The sequence below is a fragment of the Parambassis ranga genome, chromosome 7, assembly GCF_900634625.1.
Source record: "Parambassis ranga chromosome 7, fParRan2.1, whole genome shotgun sequence".
Taxonomy (NCBI): domain Eukaryota; kingdom Metazoa; phylum Chordata; class Actinopteri; family Ambassidae; genus Parambassis; species Parambassis ranga.
Genome location: NC_041028.1, coordinates 10326222 through 10342861, shown reverse-complemented (window position 1 = coordinate 10342861; position 16640 = coordinate 10326222). Strand labels below are relative to the sequence as shown.

The 16640-nt window shown below is 41.5% G+C and overlaps 1 protein-coding gene across 3 annotated transcripts; it reads left to right on the top strand.

Moving 5' to 3' along the window:
- The first annotated feature begins 329 nt into the window (after window positions 1-329).
- dclre1b (DNA cross-link repair 1B) lies at window positions 330-3701 on the top strand. Of its 3 annotated transcripts, none has more exons than XM_028410071.1 (5): window positions 330-510; window positions 823-902; window positions 1420-1585; window positions 1684-1866; window positions 2237-3701. In XM_028410071.1, the coding sequence occupies exons 1-5, from the start codon at window positions 456-458 to the stop codon at window positions 3412-3414; spliced, it is 1662 nt and encodes a 553-aa protein (XP_028265872.1). In that variant the 5' UTR covers window positions 330-455; the 3' UTR covers window positions 3415-3701. The 3 variants fall into 3 exon arrangements, with proteins under 3 accessions (XP_028265872.1, XP_028265870.1, XP_028265871.1); XM_028410070.1 differs by having other exon boundaries at window positions 400-510; window positions 585-902; window positions 2237-3698; XM_028410069.1 differs by having other exon boundaries at window positions 368-902; window positions 2237-3698.
- Window positions 3702-16640: the final 12939 nt, after the last annotated feature.

Below are 16640 nucleotides of genomic sequence, written 5' to 3'. Positions count from 1 at the left end.
TAAATAAATTGTTACTTGAATTAAAATACTAAGCTACTGTTCTAAGATAAGAAACACACTTAGGCCTAATGTTTCTTTTTGCACTTCTTGGAACCTCAATTCTGTTTTGTTTTTTTCTTTTGCAGAATGTTATTGTTGATTTTGAAACTATAAACGGATTAGCATTCTGTTTTTTTTGGTTTTGTTTGTTTTAAATCCAGTGTACAGGTAAGTTTGCTGTTACATATTTATTTTAATAATGTATCCTATGTGTGACCTCGAGGTGGCAGTGTGGTGCAAAACAACACTACAACAATACAACACAGTAGCGTAGAAGAAGAACCGGAAGAGGCGTTGAACGCTAAATTGAAAACACAAATGGCGGGGATGAAAGCTGCTTTTAGCACCTTAGCTATGGAAATGTAATGTCTGGGCAGCTGCCCAGCTGCTTTTAATTCAGAAAGGCTGGACAGAAGATGTTAATATTATGCAGCCAGGCAATACTCACTGGCGCCAAAGCCGTGTGTACTGGTAGGTAGCTCTTCTCTGGTTAGCTAGCTATCAGTGAGCTCTGTTTGTAACACTGCATTCCGTTGTTCTGGCAGATGTTGCTTTGGTGGATCTGCTTGTTTGTCTAAATAACTAGCAGCCAAATAGTTGGTAGAAACGAGTGACAGTTCCCAATCTGCCAAACAGCTGGCCGAACTCTAGTTGGAGGCGTAACAATGTCCGTAAATGGAAAAGTAATCTCGCACACCCCACTGGCCGTAGACTTCTGGCAAGTGCGGAAGAGTCCAAGTACCAGGCTCTTCTTTCTGTCCCACATGCACACCGACCACACAGTAGGATTGACCTCCACTTGGAGCAACAGACCCATCTACTGCTCACCGGTCACTGCCACTCTGCTCAGACTCAAACTACGGGTAAGAGGATCCACAGGGAACACACATGCTGACTGTAATCACTACTGTAAGAGCTCTAAAGTACAGTCCTATAACGTAGATTCTCTACTTCAGCCACGACAGTCCACTTGATGGCATCACTTCACATTTTAATTTTCATGTCACAGCAGGTAAAGCAGAGGTGTAAACAATACATGTATTATGTTCATTTATCTGCTGCAGTTTTAAGGTAATTAGCAATCACAATAACATCTGTGTTCGACCTGCTGCTGGGACTTTATTGTGGAACATTATTCTGCTCAGCAGAGTAAAAATTTCACTTTTAATATTTTGGAGTAGCCATTGGACAAGCATCTTAATTTTGAATAGTACACAGGTGTAACATGCAGACAAGGCAGAGCTAAAGGAACTGGTTCTGTTGGGCTGCTTCAGTAGCTTCAGTGCTGCTTTGGAATTTGACACAGTTGGAGGGAAGTGGAATTACTTGTTGTTACGTGTAATAACTTTGTGTGTTTTTTGGTTATCAATTTCTACTTAGGTGAAAGAGCAATGGATCCATCCTTTAGAGCTGGGTGAGCCATACCTGCTCCCACTTGATGACATTGGCAAGGAGAGGCTCACTGTCACTCTGATAGATGCTAATCACTGTCCAGGCTCTGTCATGTTTCTGTTTGAGGGCTACTTTGGCTCCATACTGTACACTGGTCAGTTTTCCACTGTTTCATTACTTCTGAAACATCTTATGGTACTGTGCAGAGTGTCATGAAATTAACGCACTGCACGGACTATTTCTTAATTTCAGGTGACTTTAGGTACACTCCTTCAATGCTGCGTGAGCCATGCTTGAGGAACAACACCACTATTGATGTCCTGTACCTGGACGACACCAACTGTGACCCAAACCGCACTCTGCCATCCAGACAGCGAGCCACTCAACAAATCAAAGAGATCATCCGCAGCCACCCCACTCACAATGTTGTCATTGGTAAGTTTGGAGAGACCTTTTTTAGCACATGCTGTCGCTACCCCACTACTCTCACATGCTACGTAAATGGCAACCAGCAAGGACCGTAAATGCATCATATCACATCATGTCTCATCATTACGTAAATATTGCGCTATGATGAATTTTAGATTAGAAAAAGTTATACTGGTAGTATCATTGACGATACGGCATAGCACATCCCCTAGCCAGTGCGCAACTTTTGTTGCTATCCTTGCTTTCTAAGGTACCAATTAAGTGGTTAAATAGTGACTGATAATATTTTTAATTTATACAGTTTATGAGGTTATGGCATGTCAGTGTTACCCCTAAGTGACCAAAAATAAACTCGAACCCTTATCTTATTTTGCAGGCTTGTATGCACTGGGTAAAGAGTCCTTGCTCCTGGAACTGGCAATGGAATTTAAAACTTGGATTGAGGTGAGCTTTGAAAGGATGGAGACCCTCAAAGCTCTGGAGCTGCCTGATGTCTTCACCACTGAGCCAGGGGCTGGTCGTATCCGAGTTGTGAAACAGTCAGAGATCTGTTCTGCCTCTTTGCACCAATGGAACAAAGAACAACCCACTTTGGCCATCTTTCCCACCAGCAGGCATCTGATCTCTTTTCATCCCAGTGTCCATGTTGTGCCTTATTCTGACCACTCCTCATACCAAGAGCTCGAGGATTTTGTCTCTGCGCTCAAACCTACCTCCCTAGTCCCCTTAGTAGGTAACTGCCTACCTGGAAGCCTCTCTGCCTTACTGCCAAGTAAAAAGCGCCATGAAATCCTGGTACCTGAGTCCGTACAACACTACATGTTAAAGTATTCTGAGAAGCAGCTCAGCTCATCAGCATTCAGTAATGTTTGCTGCAGACACTTCCAGCCTCTTGTTCCGAAAGGAGTCGTATTTGAGTCTCCTGTAAGGTCATCCAGGCGGTCATGTGATGAAGCCTGGGAGGAAGAGTGTCTGGAGCAGGATGTCATGGATATAGACACAGAAAGTGAAACTGACTGTATCTTTATGGAACCAGGCAAACAAATTTCACCTGACAAAAGCAGAAGAGAGTCTGGAGACACATGGAACCTTGACAGGGTCCAGACAGTCTCTGAAGAAATGGCAGAGCCTCTCAATACACTTGCCCAAAATAACCATGCTCTCCTAACAAACACCACAGCCTGCCTAAAACCTGCCAGAATCACCAAAAGACCTTTTGAAGCCGGTGCCAAAATGACCAGTAAGCGTGGAAGACATGGAAGTATTCAAGACAACCACACATTGCCAGATGTGAATGGCATGAGTCAACACAATGTGACTGGTCAAAACGAGGATGTGGCCTTACTTCAGAGCAGCTCCAATAATGGTGCCTGTGCTTCATCCATTGCTTTGAATGGATTACAGCCTGAGTTCATAGAGGAGCTTGAAAACAGACTTTTAAACAGTCTCCCCTTCTCAGAGGAGGACTTTAAGCCCAGAGGCCTCCTGCAGCAAAGCTGTGCACCTTATATGACTCAACAGAGGACAAGATGGGAGAAAAATAATGTGAAGTGATGGTCAAGTGTTTCTGTTAGAACATTTTGGTTATTTTGTGTGCACTTTAAAATACTTATTTTATCACTGACACTTTATTTAATATTCCTTACAGTGCTTGTTTTTTTTGTTTGTTGGCTTGCTGGTAGGCTTGTAATCAAAGGTTTATTGAACTTAAATGCTTAAAAAACCCTCCTATTTTTTGGGGGGGATTTTTTTTTGTAATGGTATGCCAAAAATAAAGTTTTTTTTCCTGTATATTATTCATTCATTATGGAACTATTAAACGCTGCTCTAAAATGTTTAAAACATTTTACACTAATATTTTATAATCTTTACAGATACAGGGGGAAAAAGCTAAGTAATATACAGTTTGCCAGCATAAGACAAATGCTGCTGCTATTTTTTGTACATCTTTAATGTAAGAAGTGACAAACCATCAGTGTGCACTACAGCTACATTACTGCACTCTGACAGTGAGGTGTTCACTAGGAGCACAGAAGGTGCTGGAACAGGGTTCAAATGAAGATGATGCTGCTTCTCATTACTCAAGCAACATAAAATACATCAGATGACCTCATGGTGGCACTATAAAAACTTTTTTTTTTTTTTACAATAACTACTAACCACTGAAGAAAGACATTGTCATTTTTGAACAGGAACCAACACTGATGTGTTGACATGTAGTGTGGTCAAAATGTATATATTATATTCTCAAAAGCCACAGCATTTTGTAAGGTGTGTTGAGACATCAACATTAAATAAATACTGTCTTTTTTTGTCAGCAAGGAGAAATTAGTGAGTCTGGGAGTGGTCAAAGTGGACAGGAAGGGCCTAAACACTTTAGAACACATCCTATTTCTAAATATGCTTTTGTCACTAAAGCCTCTGGTCACCCACTGAATGACATGCTAACTTTTTCTCCTCTAACTTCCTGTTAGTTCTCTACGCTACGCTAACTTTGTAGTAATCACAGCCCTTATATCCAAATATAAATGTGTGTACAGGAAACTGTGTCGATGTCAGTGACCATGAATAACTGAAATGTAACCCTCATGATGTTTCATGTCCTGTTACTATTAAAGATGAATCTAGCAGTGTGTGCGTCCTTCTGTTTCTCTGCTGTGTCTGTGGTAAGCTCTGTTTTCACACAGACTGTTGTTGATTTGTATACATTGTTCAACAATGAACACCCTTATAGCAAAGCAGAAGTGTTAGATTGCTCCAGGACTATGTAATAGTAACTGGTCCTGTACAGCGTCATGCATGGGAAACACTTTTAACTATTACTTACTTTTTTTATACAAATAAATGTTCTTTTGTGTTTGAGTTAAATGTGTTGATAATTAACATTTGGAAGCATGCAGAGACATTTGTTACATACATTACAACTGTACATGTGATATTCACAGCTGTGTGCTGTTGTAATGATTATATTCTACCCTAAGATGGCAGTAGTGTGTTAAAAAAATCCACTGTGTCACTCCTCTGGTCTCATATTAAGACTATAATTAGATTTGTTATAATGTTATAATGTTTATAAAAACATTATAACAGTATGACAGAATTAGGCACTTAGAGCTGAGACTAAAAGACTAGCAGTAGCATGCAGTGCTGGTATTATGAAAACCCAGTTCTTCCATTTCCATACAAAGACTTACTGTATGATACTGAAGCATACATGCTGCACCACATGACTACAAAGCATAGCTGCAACACTGCCAAGAACCTCATTCACCACAGAGACACTTTCAAAGATGTGTGTACCGAAGTGACGTCACAGTAATGTACAATGGATGGAAGGGACACAGCAGAAGACAAAAAACTCCATAAAGACACTATGTTCTCACAGCTCTCCAGAATAGCACAATGTAATAGCTCAGCAGAACAACCAATCCAGCTGCACAAACATTTTTTTTGTTGGCCATGGTCCTAGCTGATCCCATTAGGCCGCAGTTTGTGAAGCAGCGCTTTATGAAAAGTCGTCTCTGTGTGAAGTGCAGAAAGCTCAGAGGCGTCATGCTGGGACATCATAAAAGTCACCATCAGTGGGCTGTCAGACTGACATGAGCTGCCAACAGGGCATCATAAAGGATGAATGATGAGCTCCTTTGCAACCTAAGGTAGAAGGAGACATGTTATCCGGCCCTTGTAGCATCCATGTGCAGCCAGGCTTTTTCAGTTTTTCAGCTAGAACATAATTTGTGAAAGTATTAAGGTTTGACCACAGACCACTGAAGACTTACATTTTGCTGCATTAAATATTTCCTATACAGATTTTTTCTGTCAATGTAAACTGACATAAACTATTTAATTACAAATGGATGTGCTTAAGAACAGAGCCTGAGGAACAAAACCTGCATAACCCTCTAAATACGTCACTCTCTATCACAGCTGTATATTTTTGTGTTTTACTGTTGCAGCTGCTCGAAGTGGAGCTAAAATAAACTGATCTACACAGCAATACAAGCAAGCTATTTCCCACATACTAATCATTGTTCTATGAATAAATAATGTGGATAAATCAAGTAAAATTAGTATCAACAGTCTCAGTTAAATGCACACAAAGTGGTTACTTCCCTCCACATGGGTGCCCCGCCCTCCTGTACATGGATGTCACCTGCTCTGTGGGGATGCCAAGAAATCAGATTCTGGCACAATAAGAAAACATAGATGGATTGTTTTAGTGTGCTGGTAGTGTGGCTGTTAGATTACAGCCATTTGTAATCTTTCTTGGCAGCAAGTAGGACGGACACTTGTCCTCTAGAGACTGGAAGAATTATAATCAGGAGGAGACAAAACCTGAGATTGGATTTTCATTGAGATTCCTGCATATTTAACACACACTTGCCTTTTCCCAGCAGCACCAAATCCTATTTTAAGACTGTATTGCAAGAAGAGAAACATGTTTGTGCCCAAAATAATAATAATTTTATGTGAGGGGGGTACAAGTTTTTTCTTTTCTCTTTTTTTTCCTTTGCCATCATAGAATATGAAGCTCTGGCAGAGAGGCCAGAAAATGAAAGGAAATGGAGTGTCACATACCCCCACAAACACCACAGCAGGGTATTAGGGCTAAAGTAATGGATTCCTCACACACACCATTACTTCAAAGTGGAAATCATGAGGACACTGCCACCTGCAAGGCCAAGCCCTCTTACCAGATGTAAAACTGCTTATAGAATGACTCGGATGGTGCAATTCACTCAACTCCTCTAAATCAGCTCTGGTTACTTCACCATCTGATAACAACTTTACAAACTGAAGTAGCTGCTGGGCCAGATGTATGCCAATGTAATTCAACCAGAATCGCATATCGCCTTTGGTTGTTTTACTTTTTCTTCCAGCTGTGTGATTTATAGCTCTGCTCCAGCAAGAGATCTCTGTACATTCATCAACTGTTACTTGCAACTTACATTCACTTCCCCTTAAGACCTGCAAATAAAAAAGTGAACACACATGAAAAGATAGCACACCAAACTTCTGCTTTAGGTATCAAAGCACTAAATCACTGGAAGCCCCAGATTCTAACTGCACAGCACGACTGCTGCAGTTATATCGTAAAGTGTTTGAGCAGCAATTTGTTCATTTGTTCATAATATTTTTGTAGGGATTTTACAGTGGAAGTTTTTTTTTCTCTTTTCTCGTTTATTGCCTCACTTGACAAAAAAGGTTTCAAGAAGATTTCTGACTTGCAGAAATCAGCAATGTCTCCCAACAGGTAATATTATGAGGTTTTATTGCTTTTGACCTGGCACAGGAGAGCCGTATGTTGTGGGATATTTTTGTTTTTTGTTGATGGCCAGCCTATAAATGTTTTAATTCACCCCCTTTTGTAGATTTATTTTGCCCAAAATACCATTCATAGATTTGTTGCAGAACCTTATTACATTTGTCCTTTTTTGATTTAATATTAAAATATTAAAAAAAATTACAAAGAGCCAATGATGTTGATAAAAAAAAACAGGACACCAGTCTGTTTTGCAAGGCTAACACAGAGACAAATATGCAACCTTCTTGCTATGCTAAGTGCTAACCACTGCACCACTGTGCTGCACAGATTATAGATATGTTTAGTTACATTGATTTTAATCTGGATTTTTTTATTGCTTTTGAATGAATGCTTTTGAATGAATGCGGATGAAAGAGGATATTATGATTTTTTTTTGCAAAGAATAGTCAGGCTAAGATTAATTTCTCACAGTATATAACATTAGCTCAGTCATAGCTATCATTTTTAAGTGGTTCTGACTTGGGAGCATTGTCGTGCTTTGTCCGATTCATACATACACCGACTAGCTGTTTTTCTTGATGTTTGCAGATGTTTGCTTATTCCACTACACATTCCATTACACATGTTGAATATATGTTTTAAGCAATTGCAGACCTGGGATTGTTTAGGTGTCACTGACCACCTTAGTATAAATATGTAGTATTTCAGCACCATGGATAGCAACCAATGAACTCCACAGCCATGAATATTTTCTGAATGAAAAATGAAGATAATAAACCTCAGCAGTTCCTGTCATTCAGGTTTTTTGGGTTAAGGCAGGTTGGAAAATATAGTGGAAAAATTGAAATAAATGTATTCATCCATGATCCAGAAGGAGTCCTTAAACCAGTCAAGCCTCACATCTACACTGCAGTGGGGTACCAGAGGATACAAAAGTCAAACCAAACATATCAACTTGACAGACCGCTTGACATCACACAGGACTTTCCTTGAAGCAAAACCAATGAGCAACAGGATGGACTTTTAAATCACAGCTAGGAGAAAATCCTATCTTTATTTCATTTCCACTTTAACGTCTCAAAATGCTGAGGCTGCCAGTTTTTTTAGTGGCTCTTCAAAGACAATGCTTTCCTGATGGAGTTTTGTGGGAGACAAGCACCTGCTCAGAGCTCAGCAAAGGTGATATCAGAGGAGCAGGCAAGTCTTTCGGCAGGGCGGGACAGACAATGAAAAGCCACTGGTTTCCACAGTTTGGAGTGAATTCACTCAGTTTTTTTTCCCCCAGTCGCAGAGAGTTGGAAGGATGAAGCTGAGCTGTGTCACACCCACACAGCAGCAGAGGCTGTTATCTTTTTGCTCACAGTCTACTGCTATTTCTGTTACCATTGCCAGTGTTTTTTGTGCGTGCGTGGGTCTACACACAATTATGGCGTTGCATGTGTGTTTGTATATGTGTTCTAAGGGGATACATACACAAGGATGAGCAGGAGTAAGAGGGATAAGACGCAGCATAGTATTCACAAAAAATCTTTGCTGACTGGAGAGAAGGCAGAAAAAGAAAGATTTGGGGAGCAGAGGTAAAAGCAGCCAAACTCCGAAACAAGCAATTATTTTCAGAGATGTAAACGACTTTCAAAGATTCTTTTTCTCATCATTAAAGCTTTGAGTTTCCCCTCATCCTAACACTGGAAACACATCAAGAGTGGTGCTAGTGGATATCATTAAATGTAATTCAAGATTTTCTGCATGCTTCTGAGCGTCACAGGTAACTCCAGCACCACAGTGTTACTCATTCATCACATTCTTCCACATCAAAAGAGACTCAATCAGCTGGCCCTGACTTCACTTTATTTTCTTTTTATCCAAGGTCCAGTCAGTCATTATTCTTTCTTTGGTAAATTTCCACAAGGCTTACACATGCCCACATCCAGCTTCTTGTGGATGACTCACAGGACAGTGCTTCCCCATGGGGGGGATCCGTATTCCCCTCCTCGTAACTGCACACCCCTGCTCTCCCCCAGCTGTCTCGCCTCCTCACAACACCCGTTCTCCCTCCTCTGCGCTCTCCCTAATCTGCTTTACTCCACATTACAGCCCCCGACTCTCTCCCTCTGTTCTCCACATGCCAGTTTTTCTTCCCTTTCAGTGCTTCTCTTCCTCATCTTTTAAGTTACTGCTCACCTTTCACCACTTGATCATTTTCTGCCACAACATATATTTTGTCTTCTCTCTCCCCTCCAACCAAGAATATAAGACAGGCTCCAGGTCACTCTGCAGGTTGTCTCAGGTATATATAGTAAATACATGCAGAGGGGACAGCAGCAGAGAGAGAGAGAGAAAGAGAGAGAGAGAGAGAGAGAGAGAGAGAATTACTATGTGGGCACCTGCTTTCATTTAAAATCTCCAAAGCATTTTTGGTGGTCAAGAGCTCTCAGTGAGGACTGAGACCCCCTTTTAACATGATGCTAAATGGCACGCCATTAACTGGGGAATGTTTGGTGTTGGTAAAAATAGCTTTTGGGTGAAGGTAAAAGTCTCAGATATATAGCCACCTGGTTTCCATGTGATCAAATCTAAAGTTGAAGACTAATGTTTATACATTTCATAAAGCAGGAGTGTCTATAGAGCAGAAATGTTGAAAATGGCTAAACTCCATATTAAAGACAGGTTTTTAGAAGCTTTAGAGTGGGATTAAACACAGATAACATAGGCAGATAAACAACTGGAGCAGTTAGTATCCAGTTTGTTGGTTAAAAAAAAACAAGAAAACAAAATCACTCTTATTGTATGCTACATTTATTTCACAGCCCTAGCTTTGGTTGTTTTCTCCCAGTCTGTTTCAAGTTTTTCTTGTTCATGTGTGGCCCAAGGCTCTGTGTAAAGCCACAAATCTTTGTGCAGCTACATCCAAACACTTGAGAGTGTGACTCCACCAGCAGTGTCAGCTCTGCACACCTCTTTCCTCACCGACTGGCAGTGCATGAATCAAAGTTGTCAGCCTCTTCCTTTTCCTTATGCCCAATTCCTCTACACTGTCTTCTGTTCATCTAAACGGCCCCAAAAGCCCAGCATTAAGTTATGAGGTACATTAGATGACCTTTACTTACTCGTTGCCTACATGCTCCTGACAATTTACTACAACACCTCCAATTCCTAAATACATTGTATGTTCCCAACAATTTACATTCAGCAACCTCTGTCTGTATCATCCAAAAAGGAATCAAGTTTAGTCTTTTTTTCCAAAGCTTACACACACAAAAACAGTCATAATGACCATCAAAACAGCTTCCTATATTGCATGAAATGACCCCTATTTTCGACCTAACTATTCAAAAGATTCGGCCTGCTTGGTGTACAGGCAATTAAAAGTCTATAGGTGCAGTTATTACTTTGGATGCAGCTATTCACAGTCTTTGTATTCCTGTTTTGTGTCCAGAATCACATAAATTTGCCAAAATATTCCTGACAGTTTCAATTTCGTGTTGTTTTGTCTGTAATGGAAATGCATTTTTATGGAGAACAGGCTGTTCCAGCATGCAGCAAACAGCAAATAAGGCTCCCTCAGCCAGGACGTAATGATATTCAGTACATCGGACTCCCTGCTGAGAAGTCAGCGCTCTCACACTGTGGGTACTCAGCTTTTCTCAATTTTGTATTTGTAGAGGTTATTAATGTACGTGGTCAGTGCTTTAACTGGAGCTTTTTTCCCCCCTTCCAGGCAGAAAAATTGATATTCATCTCAAGGTTACTGAGATTCAAACATCTCTACTGTGTCCTTCAAAGTAAAGGTAAAATGAAATATGGAACTATTGTGTGTATTTCAATGAACCTACCCTAATAATTAAGATGATTCATCAGTTATTTTGAGTGGACAACTCTCCTAGGTGACAAATCTTCAGCACATTATCTCCTATAGGTGGTAATAAGAAACCCCCCACTGCATCACTGTGACTCCATTACACAGCACTGAAAACTCACTCATTCTTATAACACCACTTCTTATCTGAAGCCTAATGATGATTTATGGCCAATACAAGGGCGGCTAGTAAATTGTGTTGGTGAGTGGGTTTGTGCTGCTGAGTGAGACCTGCGCTGAAACCCCGAGGTAAGAGGAGCTCATTTTGAACAGCAGAGCAGAAAGCTTACAAAAGAGAGGCAGCCATACAGTTAGAGGGAGAAGTGAGGAGCCGCAGTCCTCCTTCTAATAACATCTGAAAGGAAAGGTTCCATGTTTTCAATTGACCCTCCATCTAAAAACTGAAGGATGTTGTTCCACTCACCTCTACTAGACACGAGGCAGCTCAGCCTGCTGCTGGAGATCCTAGAGGCTGTTTTAATTGGGCAGTCCTGTGACATACCATGAAGACATCTGGTTCTGGTTGGTTTCTAGGTCAATACTGAAACTGCAGTCCACCCTGATCTCTGATTAGAGAGGGAAAAGCCTCTGCACACTTCTCTCCTCACACTGTGGAGCAGATTAAAAAACACTACACTAAGTCCAGAGCAGTATTCCTTACTGAGAAACGACCAAATTAATGCAACATGGTTTATATTAGAAAAGTACTGTTGCCATTAGGATTGTGCTAAACAACGTCATTTACAGCAGGGCACACCATGCTGCACATACACACTGACGATCTTTTCTTTACTATAATGTAAAATAGGAATTTATTTTAGTTTTTACAAAGATCAAGTTGAGCTGAATGACTGATGATTATGTATTTAAAGAATGTCAGCTATAAATCCACCCTTCAAATGAAGAGTGGGTTTATTGTAATTATGATAATAGCCCCTTTAATAAAGAAAGAACGGCTTCTTTAATCACATTACTACAAGCCAGTAAAAGCAAATAATGGTTAATGAATAAAGCACAATCAATATAAAACAAATAGTTTCACACTTTTGGAACCGTTTCCCAGTAGAAAATTAATTCTACTGTTATGTCTGTATAAAGAGTCGAACACCAGATTAGCGGACAGGAGCCATTGAAACAAACAGGAAGGTTTCTGTGCCCCTAACAAATAGTCCTGTCTAAACAGAAATTGACATTTACACACTTCAGTCTTTGCCTGTATTGAGCACAATGTGAGTGAAATATTTGTGGCCCAGAGTAGAACCACAGGAGCTGAAAATTGCAGAGAAGCCTGAGAAATTGAACACTGGCCTTCCCGCAGTCTAACTCTAAGGTAGGCTTATTCCTACAGTATGATGAAGAAGTGGGCTGCTGAGTCCTGTAAAATGACCCACATCCTGGAAGGTTGGTTGCCGTCACCACACTGGAGACCACTGACAAGATCTATGACGTGATGTTGATTAACATTAATGCACTTATTCACAACAACCTCCCAAGGACCAAGCTCGCTGTATCCTGAAACTGCTGGACTTGATGAAGACTGACCTCTGCCGAACACATCAACAGACAATGTGACATTTTCACAGAGAATCCTAAGAGATGACAACAGCACCCCTGGATGAGAGGGGGCCCACCACTCCTACCAGAGATGAAAAAAATAAATAAAGAGGAAACAGAAACTCCAGCTCAAGAAAAAAGCCAAATCAATGAAGTCGACAGAAAGGGTGAGCACCTTCTTTTCCTTCAGTGAGAGTGCTGCTAGCGGAGCACCTGAGAGAGGGTCACACTATTACAGGAGGCCTTTTTCTCTGGAGACAAGAAAACGAAGGGGATCAGGACAACGCTCCAGCCCACAGGTCTCTGTGGTCCGGGAAGGTGGATTTTAACTTGTCTATTCACTTGATTTAAACATGTAGAAGAGGACTGAAACAATGTGCTATGTCACCTTTTAATTGACACATAAAACTAGGTGAGGTTTAGAGATTCTGATTTTGTTACCGTGGCTACAGGATAACTGCTTTTAGTCACATTATTAATCTCACAACCTGTTTCATATTAAGAGTTTGCCAACCTCCTCCAATTGATTGCAAGTGAAATAAATGCATTTTTGTGCTGAACTGTTCCTTTAAGTGTGATTTGCAGACCAGACAGGTTTTTTCATATTTTGGCTCATAAAACGTGGTCTGCCGGAGCTCCGAAGTAATTGGTGTAATAAGTTCCCAGCAGAACTCTCCTGCGGACGATTTTTGCATATTATACATGTGAAATGTTATATGCAGTATAAGTAGGGTGTAATTCTATGTCATTAGCTGTTGATTTTCTTCCTGGCTGCCAGTCGGTGGTTATTGTTCAGGCAGTAAGTGGGTGGGCAAGGGAGGTGTTGGCTCTATCTTAGGCTGGTAATTTATGGCTCCAGCTGCTGTCTCCCTCTCCCCAGGTGGACAGCTTGATTCCTCAGCAGTGCATCTAATTAGAGGGAGAAAAATACATTTCTAAGGGGAACACATTCTGTGAAAGTACTGCGCTCCGCTCTGATTGGACACCAGGAACCCATGGGAATAAATGTGTAGATACAAATCAAGCAAGCTGTTAAAAAAAATAATAAAAGCATCCAATGAAAAATCTCATGACAGCAATTTTTCTATAATAAATTCCCACAATGACAGATTTTGTTAAGGAAAAAAATGAAATGCATTAAGACAGGAATGCATTAAAGGGAACTTTGTTTGCAGATGTTGATGTGTCTCATTAATGGCTTCAAGTCTATACTTATGGAGTCAGAGGGGAGCCTACATCAGGCAATACTAGCATCCTAAATCTATTGCGATGTTCACAAATATTTAAGATGACAAATTTGACATGTATTTTTTTCCAGTTCCACCACATATTTAAAAAAAAAATCATAATTTATCTGTAATTTATCTTGCAACGATATGTGATTGCAGTGCTAAGAAGAAAAAATGAATGTTGTGTTGTGCTGTAATCAATATTTACAAGAACTGTTGTTTCTCAAGGTTAAGGACACTTCCTTCAAGAGGCCAGATCATTTGAGGCCAGGCAACTTCCAGACAACGTGGAGCAGTATAATGAGTGTGCATCGCTGAAGAGAGGATTGTGATATAATAACTTCAAGGATACACATGAAGGAAAAATCCTCTGAATATAGAAGTTCTTATTGTTCACATCAGAACAGTCCTTCAGGGCCATCTGATGATGCAGCATCTTTGAAATGCAGCCTAGAAAGAATCCCTTATTGACTTCGGACAATGTTTGTGCTGGGAAACAGGGAGAAAAGGGCCATAGTCGTGATGAACTCCAAGAGAATTATCATCAGTCTGCAGCTCCGCTCAGCTTTGTGCAGCTTTGTAATGACTGAGTTTCAGCTCATTATGAGCACTCCGGGTTGAGACATTTTTGATGTCTCACTCTGGGTTCTCATTTATTTGTTTTTGCAACAGCAGGCGGCTGTTTTGAGCAGAGGCACCAATGCAAGAAACAACACTGAGAATGGGCTTCAGAAAAGTCAGGTTGGCCTATCTCAGACCCTTAGACACAGACTCAGAACTTTGCAAAGAAAGCAGCACACAGAAGATAAAATCATAAAACCCAATGGAGGGCTTAGGCTTGTGTAAACATCCACACTTACTTGCAGAATCTCCTAAAATTTATCCCTGCCAGCTGACATGAACAAACAACGAACAAACATTAAACATGCGTAGAGAAGGTTGAAGCAAGGCGTCTGGACTTGTAGAGTTTTCTAGAAGACGTTTCGCTGCTCATCCAAGCCGCTTCATCAGTTCTAACTGTTTGGTGGGGAAACATGGTTTATATGTGGTTACAGACCTCAGTGGGTGGGTCTGGGTAAAACTTAAAAAACTTACAAACAATAGCACTAAATGTTTCCATACTTACCTGTGATGTTCTGGCTGACTGGGCCAGGTGTGTCTAACGACTGGCTAACGACTATGAAACTGCCGGAGGTGGACTGGTTGACAGCCCTTTGTTCTTACTGTGAGTATGTGTAAACTTCCTGGGAATGGATGGAATCACTGCATTGTATGTGGTAGAAAGATGATGTCTGAGGCCTCCACCTCTGTTAAGGGAAGGTTTTTCCAGCTTAACATAGATGGCTTCCTTGACTCCTCTTTCATACCACCTTTCCTCCCTGTCTAAAATGTGAACGTTGTTGTCCTCAAAGGAGTGTCCTTTGTCTTTGAGGTGGAGGTGAACAGCTGAGTCTTGTCATGAGGAGGTGGCTCTCCTGTGCTGAGCCATTCTTCTGTGGAGTGGTTGTTTAGTTTCTCCAATGTACAGATCAGAGCATTCCTCACTGCACTGGACTGCATATATCACATTGCTGTGTTTCTCCCTGGGAATCTTATCCTTCGAGTGAACCAGTCTCTGTCTCAGTGTTGTCATAGGTTTGAAATGGACCGGGATGTCATGGTTGTTGAAGATCCTGCGGAGTTTCTCTGATACTCCTGACACATATGGAATGGAGATGTTCTTTCTCCGCCTGGTGTTGTCCTTCTTCTTGTTGTTGGGGGGTCTTGTTTTTGTGGCTTTGATGAGTGCCCACTTCGGGTAGCCACATGTTTGCAGGGCCTTCCTGATGTGGTGTTGCTCCTTCTTCTTCCCCTCTGAGCTGGTGGGTACAGTTTGTGCTCTGTGCTGCAGGGTCCTGATGACTCCCAGTTTGTGTTCCAGTGGGTGGTGTGAATCAAACAACAGGTACTGGTCCGTGTGTGTGGGTTTCCTGTACACTTCCACATTGAGGCTCCTGTCCTCCTCAATATGTACTGTGCAGTCCAAGAAGGCCAGATTGTTGTCCTCGCAAGTGAACTTGATGTTATTATCCACTGCGTTGATGTGTTCTGTGAACCGTTCCACTTCGTTAGTCTTGATTTTGACCCAGGTGTCATCCACATATCTAAACCAGTGGGTGGGGGTGGTTCCAGGATAGGAACTCAGGGCTCTTCTCTCCACTTCTTCCATGTAGAGGTTGGCCACAATAGGAGACACAGGTGATCCCATCGCACAGCCGTGCTTCTGTCTGTAAAAGTTCTCATTGTACTGGAAATAAGTGGTGGTCAGGCAGAGGTCCAGCAGGTCACAGATGTGGTCTGGCGTTAGGTTGGTTCTCTCCTTGAGTGTGCTGTCTTGTGTGAGGCAAGTCCTTACCATCTCTGTGGCTTCTGATGTAGGGATGCAGGTGAACAAGGAGGTGACATCAAATGAGACCATGGTGTCATCTGGGTCCATTTGGATCTTCTCCACCTTGTTCACAAAGTCCTGCGAGTTGTGAATGTGATGTGGTGTGTCACCTACCAGTGGTGTCAGGAGTTCAGCCAAGTGCTTAGCCACGTTGTATGTGACTGAGTTGCTGATGAAGCTGCTTGGATGAGCAGCGAAACGTCTTCTAGAAAACTCTACAAGTCCAGACGCCTTGCTTCAACCTTCTCTACGTATGATAGGGCAGCAGTGGCTCAGTGGTGAGCAGGGTTGTCCAATAACCGGAAGGTTGGTGGTTCGACCCCAGCTCCTCCCTAGTCATTGTTGTGTGTCCTTGGGCAAGGCACTTTACCCGCATTGCCTCCAGTGCACTCACTGGTGTATGAATGCGTATGAATGGATCGGCGGTGGTCGGAGAGGCCGTAGGCG